This window comes from Pan troglodytes, chromosome 7, assembly GCF_028858775.2.
Source record: "Pan troglodytes isolate AG18354 chromosome 7, NHGRI_mPanTro3-v2.0_pri, whole genome shotgun sequence".
Lineage (NCBI taxonomy): Eukaryota > Metazoa > Chordata > Mammalia > Primates > Hominidae > Pan > Pan troglodytes.
Genome location: NC_072405.2, coordinates 75,671,552 through 75,688,173, shown reverse-complemented (window position 1 = coordinate 75,688,173; position 16,622 = coordinate 75,671,552). Strand labels below are relative to the sequence as shown.

The following is a 16,622-nucleotide window of genomic DNA, read 5'->3' as shown; positions in this document are numbered from 1 at the left end:
TGAGGCATTGCTAAACAAGGCTCCTAGCAAAGTAATGCTAGCGGCAAGTTGACCAAGTGCTACACAGAGCAATGGACCAGCCCTGCATCATTGTTAAAGCTGTTATCCCCAAATGAATGAACTACAAAACAGATAATTGGGGGGCATCTAATTCGTACCCCTCTAGTAGTGTTTTAGCCATATTACGTTGATCATTCTTTTCTTTCTTTCCTTTTTTTTTTTTTTTTTTTGACAGAGTCTCGCTCTGTTGCCCAGGCTGGAGTGCAACAGCGCAATCTTGGCTCACTGCAACCTCTGCCTCCCAGATTCAAGCGACTCTCCTGCCTCCAGCCTTCCGAGTAGCTAGGATCACAGCCGCACGCCACCATGACCAGCCACCCTTTGTATTTTTAGTAGAGACGGGGTTTCACCTTGTTGGTCAGGCTGGTCTCAAACTCCTGACCTCATGATCCACCCGCCTCGGCCTCCCAAAGTGCTGGGATTACAGGCATGAGCCACCATGCCCAGCCATTCTTTTATTTCTTATCCTTCTGTGGCTTTTTATTCTGTTAGGTACCCCCTCTTTAAACTCCCTCTCCCAGTGTCTGAATCTGAATTATGAGTTTCTGAATCACTGAATTATTGTGCTTCTCAGGACAAATCTTACCTCTGATGATTCTTTCTATACCATCTTTACTAGTTTTTCTTCCCTCTTTTATCCAAACTAGTTGGCATAGCTACTAACCCACTATTTCGCTTTCCTTATTTTCTCCCTCACTACCATTTATGGCCTCATGGTTTAAATAATCAGGTTTATATTGGAGACTATTAAAACCTTTCTCACCTCACACTTAACGTATGTAAACCAAACTCATCCACTTCCCCTCAAATTACTCACCATCTCTCCTCTTTCCCCAGTATTGTTCCTTTATCATAGCTAACATCTGGGAATTATCTTCAACTTCTCCCCTCCCTTTATACTATCCAGTCTCTATTAAATCATATTTCAAAATATCTCCTAAATTTTTTCATTCTTTTCCATTTTCTTTGCCTTCACTCCAACCCAGGCCAAGATTGCTCTCACTCCAACCCAGGCCAAGATTGCTCTCACAACTGGACTTAAGCAAAAATATCCTGAATGGGGTTAGGGCTCCTTTGCCACCATTCCCCCACCTTCCTAGGATACTCTGATTGTAATGGTCAGGGGGATAAAATGAAAGGAGAAGTGGGCTTGAAATCAGGAGGCCAAGAAGTTCCCTCTCTGCCACTCCAGGTGTGACCTTGAGCATGTTTCTTTCTTCTTTTGAGTCCTGGGAATTTCCTTATCTGCAAAATGGCAATTTGGATTACCCTCATGAGCTCTAAGCTGCCTTGCATTCTAACAATCTTCTGCTCTGACACGTCTTTGCTCAAAGAATGGCAATGACGACCTTTTCTCCACCAGAATCACAGCTGGTACTCAAATGTTTTCCAGCTTGCATTGTCCCTTACATCCAGACTGCTCACTTCACCATATCCCTAATGAGCCCCAGGCTTTCCACTATAAATGTCAGTTCCCTGTACTATTGTTCTTCTTCTGCAATTAAATTACTCATTTTGCAAACGTTTATGGAGTAACTATTAATGAACAAGGCACTTTGCTAGGTCCTGGAAATAGCGAGGTAAACCACATAATCCTTGCCCTCAAAGAATTTACCACCTCATTGGAGATATGGCTAAGTAGCTAACATGTAATATTGTATTAAGTGCTATGCTGGAAAAAGTAATACATCTCAGCTGTTTGGGGGGAAGAAAGGGCATTACTTAACAAGATGGGATACCCAGGAAGACTTCGGAAAGGCTGCACTAATTCCAAACTGAATCTTTAAATCTTAAAAGGAAAAATAAGACTGAAGGAGGTGAGAAAGTGTGTGCTATGCCTACCTTGAAGGGCGGAGAAGAGAGGGGAATTATTATTATTTTTATTATTAAGAACAGGGTATACTGAAAAACACTGGAGTGTAGAGGGCAGGCGGCAAGCGGTGAGGTTGGTCATGATAAATAGCCCTCAATGTCACCCTAAGGAATTTGAGGTTTCACCGAGGAAAGGATGGAGTACAGGCTGTATTCTGAATCAGATAATTCCTTTCCTGGTCTGTTATTGGGAAAAGGTGGTTGTTGGGCACTGAAACGGTCAAAGCCGATGGCAGGATAATCCGGTAGGGGGAAATGGTGGTCTGCCAAAAATTGTTCCGGCTACTAATTGGTCCACTAAAACAATGCGGTGACCGATGCCTCACGGCCTCTTCAAGCTAACAGGACTCTAGTCGGAGTCGGCCTAGTGACCACCGTCAGTGCCCATCAGCGCCCGGCCGCCGCCTCACAGGGGAAGGACCCACCGGGGAGGGAGCAGCCTGCGACGTCGCGAGATTTCTCGTGAGCGGCGCTTGGACAGCGCGTCTGGTCGCCCAGCAACCGCCGCTGGTCGGCGTAGGGACCCGGCGCCGATGAAACCCACCAAACTGGAGTTACCTACCGGACTGTCCCGCGAGCGGTGAGCTGCCCGCGGGGAATAAGCGTGGGGACCGAGGAAACCCTAGAACCATGTTTCTCAAACTTGCCTGCCAGTAAGACTTTCCGGGACATTTGTTAAAATGCAGATCCTTGGGCCCTATCTTTAGACATACAGAATTTCCAGAAAAAATAGTCTGGAAGTCTGTGTTTTTAACAAATGGTTAGCTGGCAAGATTGTGAAACAGCTCTAGAGGAGGGAGACACAGGTGGAGGGGTGGTCGCGGGGCTGAGGAAGCAGCCCGGTGGGCGTGGAGCTGAGTTTGAAAGGGTTTTGAAAAGCCTGAGGGCTGGAGCCAGTGATTTAGAGCATCTGGAAGCCACTGAGCCGCCTAAGTGGAAGTATAGATACTAACAGAATTCAGAAAACGTTGTCCACTGCCTCTAGTCTGTGGGAATTCCAGTAGATGAAAGCCAAGGGGTCCATTAAAATGGATTCCACCCATGTAAGAAACCTGCACATGTACCCCCCAAACCGAAAAGCTGGAAAACAACAACAAAACGAACAAACAAAAAAACAAAAAACAACAACAAAAAGCTAACAATAAAATGGATTCCTAGATCCTGTAAAGAAGCTCTAAGCTGTTCCCACCGGTGGCCTGGGAGAGAGAGATCTAGTAAGAGGAGTCCCAAAGTAACACGAGATATCTAGAAGGTGGAAAGTAGGCAAAAGCAGTTTCTCAAACTTTAGAACACAATCTCTTTTAAAAGAAAACCAAAGACACTTCACAAGTGCGGACATTATTTTTATTATAATGTTCTAAAATATATCCAAATCCACTTTAGGTTCAGTTTAAGCTCCTGAAGCTTTTAATTTTCTAAAACAATAAAAACTACCAATACAGTTTAAATTAATATTGTTTTTAACAAGATGAATGGTGGTGTTTTGATGAAACTAAATTCTTTCTTATGGACTGCTACAATGCAAATTCTTTTGAGTTAACAGTCTATTATTTTGTGTTGTGGGTTGATTCAGTTCTCTCCTTTTCCATATTCAAGCCCCTAGAAAGTTTTCCTATAGCTTGCTGATGAGGTCCATTGACCTTCCCTTGGTTTAATAAATACTTCACTTACATACAAAGTTTGCCTCTGTCCTTTTCCAAAATTATCTAAGGTCATTAATTTTTATCTATGTGAACACCAGTTTATACACTGAAATCTATAGACGGAATCCATTTCTAAAGTGAAAGTATTAAGAATATGTCATTTCAAAATATGCTGCTCTGGCATATTGACTATATTTAGATAAAAGCACTTGAAAAATTGCTGGGCATGGTGGCTCACACTTGTAATCCTAGCACTTTGGGAGGCTGAGGTGGGCGGATCACTTGAGATCAGGAGTTCCAGACCAGCCTGGCCAACATAGCAAAACCCCATCTCTACTAAAAATACAAAAATTAGCCGGGCGTGGTGGTGCATGCCTGTAATCCCAGCTGCTCGGGAGACTGAGGCAGAAGAATCGCTTGAACCCAGAAGGCAGAGGTTGCAGTGTGCCGAAATCGCACCACTGAACTCCAACCTGAGCAACAGACCAACACTCCATCTCAGGAAAAAAAAAAAAAAAGCACTTGAAAAATGACAGGTAAAAGACGATTGCTCTGACTTTTATTCTGTTTTTTGTTTTTTGTTTTGAGACAGGTTCATGCTCTGTTTCCCAGGCTGAAGTGCAGTGGCGCAATCACAGCTCACCACAGCCTTGACTTCCCAGGCTCAAGCAATCCTCCTGCCTCAACCTCCCAAATAGCTGGGACCACAGGCGTGTACCACCATGCCTGGCTCATTTATTTTTGTAGAGACAGGGGTCTCGCCATGTTGCTCAGGCTGGTCTCGAACTCCTGGGCTCAAGCAATCCTCCCGCCTCAGCCTCCCAAAGTGCTGGGACTACAGGTGTGAGCCAACACACCCTGCCTGTTCTTTTTCTTAAAAGCAGGAGAATAAATTTTTATGTGAAAGATTTCCTCCCTATACTAGAAAGTATCATTCTTACCATCAAGGACTAGAAGCTGAAGCCAAGGAAAAGCTGTACAAACAAATGTTTTTACAGGAACCCTTCACCAATCAACTACCCTAGCCCTAGCCCAAGCTCCTTTACCTTGTCACATTTTCTTTTTTCTTTTTTTTTTTGAGATGGAGTTTCGCTCTTGTTGCCCAGTCTGGAGTGCAATGGTGCAATCTTGGCTCACCACAACCTCTGCCTCCTGGGTACAAGTGATTCTCCTGCCTCGGCCTCCCGAGTAGCTGGGATTACAGGCATATGCCACCATGCCCGGCTAATTTTTTTGTATTTTTAGTAGAGACAGGGTTTCATCATATTGGTCAGGCTGGTCGCAAACTCCTGACCTCAGGCGATCCACCCACCTCGGCCTCCCAAAGTGCTGGGATTACAATCATGAGCCACCGCGCCCGGCCACATTTTCACAATTTACTATGCTCTTATTTTTTCTTTTTTTTTTTTTTTTTGAGACGGAGTCTCACTCTATCGCCCAGGCTGGAGTGTAGTGGTGCGATCTGGGCTCACTGCCACCTCTGCCTCCCAGGTTCAAGCGATTCCTCTGCCTCAGCCTCCTGAGTAGCTGGGATTATAGGCATGGGCCACCACGCCCAGCTAATTTTTGTATTTTTAGTAGAGATGAGGTGTCACCATGTTGTCCAGGCTGGTCTCGAACTCCTGACCTCAAGTGATCTGCCCACCTCGGCCTCCCAAAGTGCTGGGATTATAGGCATGAGCCACCGCACCCGGCCTACTGTCCTTTTTCTAACTTAGTATGCAAGTATACAACTCTGCGTCTTTGGGTCTCCATTTCTTATGAAGGCTCCCATGCCACATTAATCTTGTATTAACTAAATTTGCTTGTTTTTCTCCTCTTGATCTGCTGTATGTCAATTTAATTCTTAGGCTCAGCCACAAAAAAAAAAAAAAAAAAAAAAAAACCCTAAGATGGAAGAGGTAAGATTTTGCCTTCCCTACAAAATAGCATGGCCATTCATGAGGTTTCAGGTGATCCAAATTTTCTGTTTTAGCCAAAGTTAGAAAACAGAGCCTGAAGTAAAAACTCAAGTGATAGGCTGGGCATGGTGGCTCACACCTGTAATCCCAGCACTTTGAAAAGCCAAAGCAGGAGGATCACTTGAGCCCAGGAGTTTGAGACCAGCCTAGGCAACATAATGAGACCCTGTTTGTAAAAAAAGAAAAGAAAAACCTCCTTATTAAGTTTAGATGAAAAAATTCCTGGCAAGGCATGGTGGCTCATGCCTATAATCTTGGCACTTTGGGAGGCTGAGGTGGGAGGATTGCTTCAGGCCACGGGTTTGAGACCAGCCTTGGCAACATAGTAAGACCCTGTCTCTATAAAAATAAAAAAAATAAAAAATTAGCTGGGCATGGTGGTGTACACCTGTAGTCCCAGCTGCTCAAGAGGCTGAGGTGGGAGAATCACTTGAACCCAGGAATTTGACATTGCAGTGAGCTATAATCACACCACTGCACTCCAGCCTGGGCAAGAGTGAACCCCTATCTGTACCAAAAAAAAAAAAAAAAAAAAATTAAAATCCTAAATAAAATATTAGCAAACTTAATTTGTGTATATATGTTATTCTAAGTTTGGTTTATCGCTGGAATGCAAAAAAAATTCAACATTAGAGGTCTACCAGCCTGGGAAACATGGTACAACCCTGTGTCTACAAAAAATACAAAAATTAGGCTGGGTGCGGTGGCTCACGCCTGTAATCCCAGCACTCTGGGAGGCCGAGGTGGGCGGATCACGAGGTCTGGAGATGGAGGCCATCCTGGCTAACACGGTGAAACCCCGTCTCTACTAAAAAAAATACAACAAATTAGCTGGGCGTGGTGGGAGGCGCCTGTAGTCCCAGCTACTCAGGAGGCTGAGGCAGGAGAATCACGTGAACCCGGGAGGGGGAGCTTGCAGTGAGCCAAGATGCACCACTGCACTCCAGCCTGGGCAACAGAGCAAGACTCCATCTAAAAAAAAAAAAAATTAGCTGGCATGGTGGCATGAGCCTGTAGGGCATGAGCTACTCGGGAGACTGAGGTGGGAGGATTGCTTGAGCCCAGGAGGCAGAGGTTGCCTGAGCCGAGATTGCACCACTGTACTCCAGCCTGAATGACAGTGAGACCCTGTCATACACACACACATACAAAAAGAACCATTAGAAGTCTATTAATGTATTTCACCACATCTCCTAATGCAAAAGAAAAACATTTCATAACCATCAACATTCATTCATGATTTAAAAAAAAACTTTACAAACTATGAATATAAAAGCACTTTCTTAATCTGAGTATGGCTATCTTTTTTGTTGTTTTTTTTTTGAGATGGAGTCTTGGTCTGTCGCCAGGCTGGAGTGCAGTGGCACGATCTCAGCTCACTGCAACCTCCTCCTAACGGGTTCAAGTGATTCTCCTGCCTCAGCCTCCTGAGTAGCTGGGACTACAGGTGTGCGCCACCATGCCCAGCTAATTTTTTTTGTATTTTTAGTAGAGACGGGTTTTCACCATTTTGGCCAGGATGGTCTCGATCTCTTGGCCTCGTGATCTGCCCACCTCAGCCTCCCAAAGTGCTGGGATTACAGGCATGAGCCACGGTGCCCAGCCGAGTATGGCTATCTTAAAAAAAAAAATTTACAGCAAATATCATACTAAAAAAAAAACTTACAGCAGATATCATACTTGGTGAAATGTTGCAAGTATTTCCTTTGAGAACATCAATAAGACAAGTGTATACGCCCTCATCGCTTCTATTCAACATTGTTCCTAGAGGTCCTAGCCAGTGCAATAACACAATAAAAAAGAAAAAAAAGAGATAAAAGGTTTGGGAAGTAGTAGACTGTTACTCATATATAATCTGATTGTCTACATGGAAAACCCAAAGACTCTATAAAATAAAATTAATGTGTCCTTACCAGTGTTGCTGGATATAAAATCAATATTTTTAAAATACTGCATTTCTATACGGTGGCTACAAACAGAAAATACAATTTCTAAAAGAATAACATTTGCAATATCAACAAAAATCTATGATCCCAATAACTCAAAAATAAAAACTCGAGCTGGGCATGGTGGCTCATGCCTGCAATCCCAACAGTTTGGGAGGCCGAGGCAGGTGGATTGCTTTCGCCCAAGAGTTTGAAATTCCCCTGGCAACTTGGCAAAACCCCCATCTCTACTAAAAATACAAAAATTAGCTGGGCATGCTGGCGCAGGCTTGTAGTCCCAGCTTCTCGGAAGGCTGAGATGGGAGGATCCCTTGAGACTGGGAGATGGAAACTGCACTGAATCGAGATCAGGCCACTGTACAGAGCGAGACCCTGTCTCAAAAACAAACAAACAAATGAAAAAACAAAACAAAACAAAAAACTTATGCATGGCCTTAAATATAAAAGAAAAAATTTTAACTACTGAAAATCATTAAATTAGCACTACCAAAATGGAGAGACTTACCGTACTCATGGAAAAGAAGACTTGATATTAGAGAAATGTCAGTGCTTCATGAATTGTTTATAAATTTGCAATTCCTAACAAAATCATGAAAGGACTTTTCATGAAATGAAAAATTGATGTTAAAGTTTATATGAAAGAGTCAAGGACCAAGAATAACCCAAGTAGAGAGAGAGATTATTAATCTATACTAATTAAGACCGTGTTGTCATGGAGATAAATATATAAATAATGGAAGAGAAAAGAACCATAGAAGAGAAAACACCCCAAGTACTGGGGTAATTGGTTCTCATAAGGAAAAAAATATTGAATATCTCACTTCCTACACAGTAATCAACTCTAGATAAAGACCAAAATGCATCAAGGAAAACTTTAACATGTTCAGAAGAATATATAGGTCTTTTTTTTCTGAAATTAAGGTAGGGAAGGAGTTATTAAATAAGCCACAAAAAGCACAAAACATGAGAAAAATAGTGATACATTTGACTATATTAAAAAGTAAAGCTTCTGTTTTTTAGAAGATACCATTAAAAGCAAACTAACAAGTGAAAAAGAGAAAAGACAATCTACAGTCTGGGAAAAGACATTTGCAACACATATTATCAATGAAATATTAGTATCTAATAGAAATGTGTGTGTGTTCTAAAAATTTCTTAGAAAAGCAGAACTCAGTAGGAAAAATGGGCAAAATATAAGAAATAGCAATTAACAGAAGAGAAACTCCACATGGCCAATAATCAGGAAAATACTCTCAGTCTCTCAATAAGTAGAGAATGGCAAATTAAAACACAGTAGTGAGATATCATTTTATACCCATCAGCTTGGCAAAAAGTTAAAGATTGCCAATATCAGGTGCCAACAATGGTGCAGAGCAGTGGGAACTCTTTTACTTGCCAGTGGTAAAATTCCTTTGGAGAAAAATTTGGCAGTATATAGTAAAGTTGAAATGTCCAACCCAGAAGTGGCCACTCCTAGTTTTAAACCTTAAAGAAGCTCTTGCACATGTGCTAAATGATATATACAAAATCATAAAGGCAACATTGTAAAAGTGAAAAAAAAAAGAAATACTCAAAGATCAATCATTAGGAAAAATTAATTTCTTACAATGGAATATTGTATAGTAGATATTGTAGAGCTACATACATCAACCCAGATGACTCTCACAAACAAAACATAAAGCAGAAAAGAAAGCTAAAGACAGAATAATATCATTAATATCATTGATAACATGTAAAATTGTGAAAAACAGTACTATATATGGTTTAGGTATACATACATCTGTAGTAAAAGCATAAAAACATGAATAGTCTAAATTTTAGATAAATCCTAAATTTAAAAGAATGAAGAGGAAGAAAGGTATAGAGGGGTTTCAAATGTATTTGTAATGTTTTATATTTTAAGCTGACCTGTGGGTCCATGGGTGTTATACTATTCTTATACTTTTATCATGAAATATTTTATGAAATATTTTCAAGGTAATGTTATTTTTATTGAATTAGACACTTTGTTCAGAATATAGTATCATATTTGAAATGTGGTCTGAAAAGTCAACAATAAGCTTAAAATTTTGTTATAAAATAATCAGATATATGCAAATTTCAAAAATCTATGAAGATTTTATAATTTTTTTTTCTGCTCAGTTCTGAGGCTTAAGATTTTATAATTTTATTCTGTAGGCTATACTTTGCATTTTGAAGAGTCTAAGAATACATTCCATATCTTCAAATATTTTATTGTGGGCAATTTATAATAACATAGCCTGGGTAATGCCAATGTGTGAGTATACAAATTTAATTTATAGTCTACTGAATTCATTTTTCCTTCTAAGCACTGATTTCATATACAGAATATTGTTCACATTGAGGTATTTTATTGGTTAAATTCCATATACACTGGAATAATGTTTAATTTTAAACTGTGTTTTTGGTTACATTTGTAGTAAAAGAATGTGAAGCACAATTGGGGAAACTGGGATACTTATCACTTAAATAGCTATACTTCCTGGGCAATTGAAAAAATGGGTTACCTCAAATCTATAGACAATATATGGCAATATTTTATTTACTTATTTAGAGACAGTCTCCCTCTGTCACCCAGGCTGGAGTGCAGTGGCATGATCATAGCTTACGCTAACCTGGAACTCGTGGGCTCAAGCAATCCTCTTGCCTCAGCCTACCGAGTAGCCAGAACTACAAACACGCACCACCGCCCCCCGGCATGTTTCCCATATTTAACAGTCCTGATATATTTCTGGTGATACAGTTAAGATAACCTTATCTGTGAACAAACCAGTAACAGAATAATAATAATGATAGCAAATGTTTATTGACCTATGTACCAGGTACTGTGCAGAACACTCTATAATGATTATTTCACCAATCCTCACATTATCCCTTGGAAATAGGGACTATTATTATCCTTACTTTGTAAGAAATTGAAGTAACCTGCCCAAGATGCCTAACTAGTAAGTGATGAAGCCAAAATTTGAACCAGGCAATCTGGATTGAAAAACCCTGGATTGGCCGAGCTCAGTGGCTCACGCCTGTACTCCCGGCACTTTAGGAGGCTGAGGCAGGCAGATCACCTGAGGTCAGGAGTTCGAGACTAGCCTGGCCAACATGGTGAAACCCTGTCTCTACTAAAAATACAAAAATTAGCCGGGCATGGTAGCAGGCGCCTGTTAATCTCAGCTACTCGGGAGGCTGAGCCAGAATTGCTTGAACCCAGGAGGCGGAGGTTGCAGTGAGCCGAGATCGCGCCATTGCACTCCAGCCTGGGCAACAAGAGCAAGACTTCATATCAAAAAAAAAAAAAACAACAACAACAACAAAAACAAAACACAACAAAAAACCCTGGATTATGTTGCCTCTTTGTGGATTATGGTTGTACTAATAAAACATAAATTTCTAGGCCAGCTTCATTTTCAAGTATTTTGCACCATTGTCCTATGTACTTAAGGTTTTCACACCATGTGTTCTGATTTAGGGGTTTCAGACATATGGTCTCTATGGGTACTATGGGAAAAGGAGCCAAGAGACCTGGTCCCTTTCTCAACTGTCACTAGCTTGAGTAGCTTAAGATAAATCTCTGGGACTTAGTTTCTTTTTTTCTTTTCTTTTTTTTTTTTTTTGTTGTTGAGGTGGAGTCTCGCTCTGTCGCCCAGGCTGGAGTGCAGTGGCGTGATCTCGGCTCACTACAAGCTCCCCCTCCCAGGTTCACGCCATTCTCCTGCCTCAGCCTCCCACGTAGCTGGGACTACAGGCGCCCGCCACCATGCCTGGCTAATTTTTTGTATTTTTTAGTAGAGGTTTCACCGTGTTAGCCAGGATGGTCTCGATCTCCTGACCTTGTGATCCACCCGCCTCGGCCTCCCAAAGTGCTGGGGACTTAGTTTCTTTTTTTTTTTTTTTTTTTTTTTTTTTTTGAGACGGAGTCTCGCTCTGTCGCCCAGGCTGGAGTGCAGTGGCGCGATCTCGGCTCACTGCAAGCTCCGCCTCCCGGGTTCACGCCATTCTCCTGCCTCAGCCTCCCGAGTAGCTGGGACTACAGGCGCCCGCTACCACGCCCGGCTAATTTTTTGTATTTTTAGTAGAGACGGGGTTTCACCGTGTTAGCCAGGATGGTCTCGATCTCCTGACCTCGTGATCCGCCCGCCTCGGCCTCCCAAAGTGCTGGGATTACAGGCGTGAGCCACCGCGCCCGGCCGGGACTTAGTTTCTTCACCTGTGAAATGAGAACATTGGAGGATATTCCTCGAGGGCCTTTTTTACTCCAAGAGTGAATAATAATCCTTTAAAAGATGCTCATAAGGCCGGGCGCGATGGCTCACGCCTGTAATCCTAGCACTTTGGGAGGCCGAGGTGGGTGGATCACGAGGTCAGGAGTTCAAGACCAGCCTGGCCAAGATGATGAAACCCGTGTCTACTAAAAATACAAAAATTAGCCGGGCATGGTGGTGGGCGCCTGTAATCCCAGCTACTCGGGAGCCTGAGGCAGAGAATTGCTTGAACCCGGGAGGCAGAGGTTGCAGTGAGCCGAGATCACGCCACTGCACTCCAGCCTGCGCAACAGAGCGAGACTATCTCAAAAAAAAAAAAAAAAAGATGCTCATAAACCAGGCGTAATGGTGCACCCCTGTAGGTCCCAGCTGAGACATAGGCAGGAGGAACACTTGAGCCCAGGAGTTCAAAGATTGCAGTGCATGGCTCGGGCGCAGTGGCTCATGCCTGTAATCCTAGCACTTTGGGAGGCCGAGGCAGGCCAATTGCCTGAGCTCAGGAGTTCGAGACCAGCCTGAGCAACACAGTGAAACCCCGTCTCCATTAAAATTAAAAAAAAAAAAATTAGCCGGGCATGGCGGCGTGTGCCTATAGTCCCAGCTACTTGGGAGGCTGAGGCAGGTGAATTGCTTTAACCAGGGAGGCGGAGGTTGCGGTGAGCCGAGATTGCGCCACTGCACTCCAGCCTGGGAGACAGAGCAAGACTCCGTCTCTAAAAAAAAAAAAAAAAAAAAAAAATGTGGGGGCCAGGCACGGTGGCTCACTCCTGTAATCCCAGCACTTTGGGAAGCCGAGGTGGGCGGATCTCAAGGTCAGGAGTTCAAGACCAGCCTGGCTAACATGGTGAAACCCCATTTCTACTAAAAATACAAAAATTTGCTGGGTATAGTGGCACATGCCTGTAATCCCAGCTGCTTGGGAGGCTGAGGCAGGAGAATCGTTTGAACCCAGGAGACGGAGGTTGCAGTCAGCCAAGACCGTGCCACTGCACTCCAGCCTGGCGACAGAGCGAGAGTTGTCTCAAAAAAAAAAAAAAAAAAAAAAGGTTGCAGTGCACTATGATCATGCCTACATGCCTGTGAATAGCCACTACACGCCAGCCTGGGAACCATAACATGAGATCCAGTCTCTTAAAAGAAAAAAGAGGTCGGGCGCGGTGGCTCACGCCTGTAATCTCAGCACTTTGGGAGGCCGAGGCTGGCCAATTGCCTGAGCTCAGGAGTTGGAGACCAGCCTGGCCAATATGGTGAAAACCCATCTCTACTAAAAATATAAAAATTAGCTGGGCGTGGTAGCACGCTCCTGTAATCCCAGCTACTCGGGAGGCTTGAGACAGGAGAATCGCTTGAACCTGGGAGGCGGAGATTGCAGTGAGCTGAGATTGTGCCACTGCACTCCAGCCTGGGTGACAAGAGCGAAACTCCGTCTCAAAAAAAAAAAAGAAAAGAAAAAAAGATACTTGCAATGATTCAAATACTACTCAGGAAGAAAAAAAGATTTAAAAGTAAAAGTGAATGAGTAATGAGTATTGTGCGTTTAATTTTGATGCTTTAAATCTTTTTATGAAGTTATGTCTATAAACTTAGAAAATACCTCAGTGCCCCTAAAAATGTCTATAAACTAGCTTATCAAATAGTTTCATATAAGGGAATTATTTAAAGAGTAAGTCAGAATAACTTTTCCTTAAATTGCTATGATATCATAATGCTCCTTTTTTCTTTAATCTTCAGAAAGTTGGAAATAATACCTAAACCTACTTCTTGACATGGTGTCAAAACAGAGCTTTTGCTGAGAGTTTGATTTATAAAGAAATTATGGTTCGACTGACCTTGGATCTAATTGCCAGAAACAGCAATCTTAAACCCCGAAAAGAAGAAACCATTTCACAGTGCCTGAAGAAAATAACTCATATAAATTTTTCAGACAAAAATATAGATGCAATTGTAAGAACTTTGAAATTATTTCCTATTTTATATAATTAATAATGTAAAATTTAGGAATTGGTTTGGGGGCATACCTAATATTTTAACTATATTTTCATTATTCTTATTAACTTTTTTTTTTTGAGATAGAGTCTCTCTCCGTCTGTTGCCCAGGCTGGAGTATAGTGACATGATCAAAGCTCACTGCAACCTCCACCTCCCAGGTTCAAGCGACTCTTGTACCTCAGCCTACCGAGTAGCTGGGATTACAGGCATGTGCCACCATGCCCAGCTAACTTTTGTATTTTTAGTACAGATGGTGTTTCACCATGTTGCCCAGGTTTACCATGTTGAGTTCTTGAGCTCAGACTTCTGAGCTCAAGAAGTGATCCGCCTGCCTTGGCCTTCCAAAGTGCTGGGATTACACACGCGAGCCACTGCACTCGGCCTTATTAACTTATTTTTATCAGTAAGCTTTATATTGTGTTTTTATTTTAACTTCCTACTTGTGATTTTAAATTTGTTAAAATTAAATCTATAAAATATACTATTGTGATTTTTAAGTACATAGATTAAATATATGTATTACAGTTCTCCTACAACACTGTATAGTGTAGCAAACTAGATTTGAAAGTGTATGTTGGGAAATAATTTCATAGATACTAATTACTTTTGTATTATTGTAAAACCTTGAAATATAAATTTTTTAAATATACCAAAATGTTAAGAAGTAAGTATGTGAGTACCATTTTTCAAAAGTTTAACAGTGAGGGAAGGTTGGGAAGGGGATGAGGGATAAAAGACTACATATTGGGTACAGCATACACTGCTCAGGTGAAGGATGCACTAAAATCTCAGAACTCACCACTAAAGAATTTATCCTGGCTAAGCGTGGTGGGTCACACCTGTAATACAGCCTGGGCAACAAAGTGAGACTACGTCTCAAAAAAGAAGAACCTATCCACATAACCAAAAACCACCTTTACCCCAAAAACTATGGAAATAAAAATTAAAATTCACACAAGAAAAAAAGAGTTTAACAGTGAAATCTTTTTTGCACAGAATTTAACTGGTTATGTAAATGTATGTTATACTGGGTCAATTACATCAGACAAGTTTATATTTATCTGGATATAATCTGAAACTACATTTTCTCAGCACTAAGGTAATTCTTGGCTGTAATTTGGGAAACTTTAAAGGCTGCAATAACACTCTTAGGCCATTTGTGTTGGTATCTGTTGTCTACAGTAAATGCTAGACTACAGGTGAGCTAAATTTTCTTGGAAACACAGGAACTACCTGAGGGCAGAAATCATGTCTATTGTTTCACATCACTCTAAATCCCTCATCCATTACAATGCCTGACTCATGTACTTAATAAATATTTATTGAACAAATGAAAGAAATACTAATGCCCCAGGCAAAATGATCAATTAAATGCTTGGTTTTTTTGTAGGGACCCCAACCCAGCTCCCATTCTAGATCCCTTTCTGGTTTCCTGGTGATCCTTCTTCCCATGAATTCCTTTGCCCAAACCTAATGTTTCTCTTTTGTTGCCCAGAACTCTCTACCTCATCATATCATGTAAGACTACTTTCTCTGGAGAGCCCCCAGTAAAGCCCCTATTTCATACTCTGTCCTCACATCAATCAGTGCTCCTCCAGGGTGGATGATTTTTGTTAGAAGGAAGGCAAATTGGTTAAAGTAATTCACACTAAAATGAGAATAACTTCTAAACTTACAGTTTCCAACACATAGCTGTATTTTAAAAGAAGTTAACTTAATGAAGGCTGAGAAATTTTTGAGCAGAACTTCACTTTACCGCTTGTCTATTTACTCTAGGCTGATCTGCCATGACACAAGAAATGGCAGCCTTTTAAAAAATCCCTTTAATTATTTTATCTCAAAAGTAACTGGTAGCTGGGCATGGTGGCGCATGCCTATAATCCCAGCTACTCGAGAGGCTAGGGCGCTAGGATCACTTGAGCCCAGGAGTTTGACACCAGCCTGGGCAGACCCTGTTTCAAAAAAAAAAAAAAAAAAGTAATTGATGTTCTTTTTCATATAATATACATATAATAAGAAAGAATGTAATCCTATTCAGACACAATCACTTTTAATATTTAGGTAATATCCTTTCAGTCTTTTATTCATATAATTTTACAGTAGTGGGTCATATTGAATGTACTATTTTCACTTAACTATATATTATGAATTTCACTTAACTATGTATTAGATATTACTGAAGAAACAAAAGGATATTTAATGGTTCTACAGTATTTCTTTTGATAGCATTATCATAGTTTTTAAAAAATTAATCTATGAGGCTGGGCGCGGTGGCTCACACCTGTAATCCCAGCACTTTGGGAGGCCCAGGCAGGTGGATCACGAGGTCAGGAGTTCGAGACCAGCCTAGCCAACATAGTGAAACCCCGTCTCTACTAAAAATACAAAAATTAGCCGGGCATGGTGGCACACACCTGTAGTCCCAGCTACTCAGAAGACTGAGGCAGGAGAATCGCTTGAACCCAGGAGGCGGAGGTTATGGTGAGCCGAGATGGCGTCACTGCACTCCAGCCTGGCCAACAGAATGAGACTCCATCTCAGGAAAAAAAAAAAATAATAATCTATTATTCTTGGATATCTAGATGACTCCCAGTTTTCAGTATTGTAAACCACAATAGTTGACTTCCAATTCTACAGAAATATTAAACCTTATTTATAATGTTGAGACAATAATTTATTCAATGCTCCAACTTCCAGAGGAGCCTAATTGCTTCCAAGGAAAATTGCTTGCACTGGGAAAATCTTAACAATTCCAGTTTTATTGATATAATTACAGAATTTCTAAAAAAGGAAAAATATATTACAGAATTTCTTTTGTAATCAGTCTAGTCTTGTTTTAACTGTGCCAAGAACAGAGAAATACTGTTCTTT

General features: G+C 41.4%; 1 protein-coding gene across 3 annotated transcripts in view; it reads left to right on the top strand.

Annotated features, from left to right (window-relative positions):
- The first annotated feature begins 237 nt into the window (after positions 1 to 237).
- PPP1R42 (protein phosphatase 1 regulatory subunit 42) overlaps positions 238 to 16,622 on the top strand; it is a 66,985-nt gene continuing 50,600 nt past the window's right edge. For 2 of the 3 annotated variants that reach the window (XM_063816357.1, XM_003951274.5), the window contains exons 1-2: positions 2,397 to 2,512; positions 13,494 to 13,706. In XM_063816357.1, coding sequence (XP_063672427.1) covers positions 13,578 to 13,706 — 129 coding nt within the window. In that variant the 5' untranslated portion in view covers positions 2,397 to 2,512; positions 13,494 to 13,577. Of the gene's footprint in view, positions 2,513 to 13,493; positions 13,707 to 16,622 lie in introns of all 3 variants that reach the window. The other variant, XM_016960234.3, reaches the window with a different exon arrangement.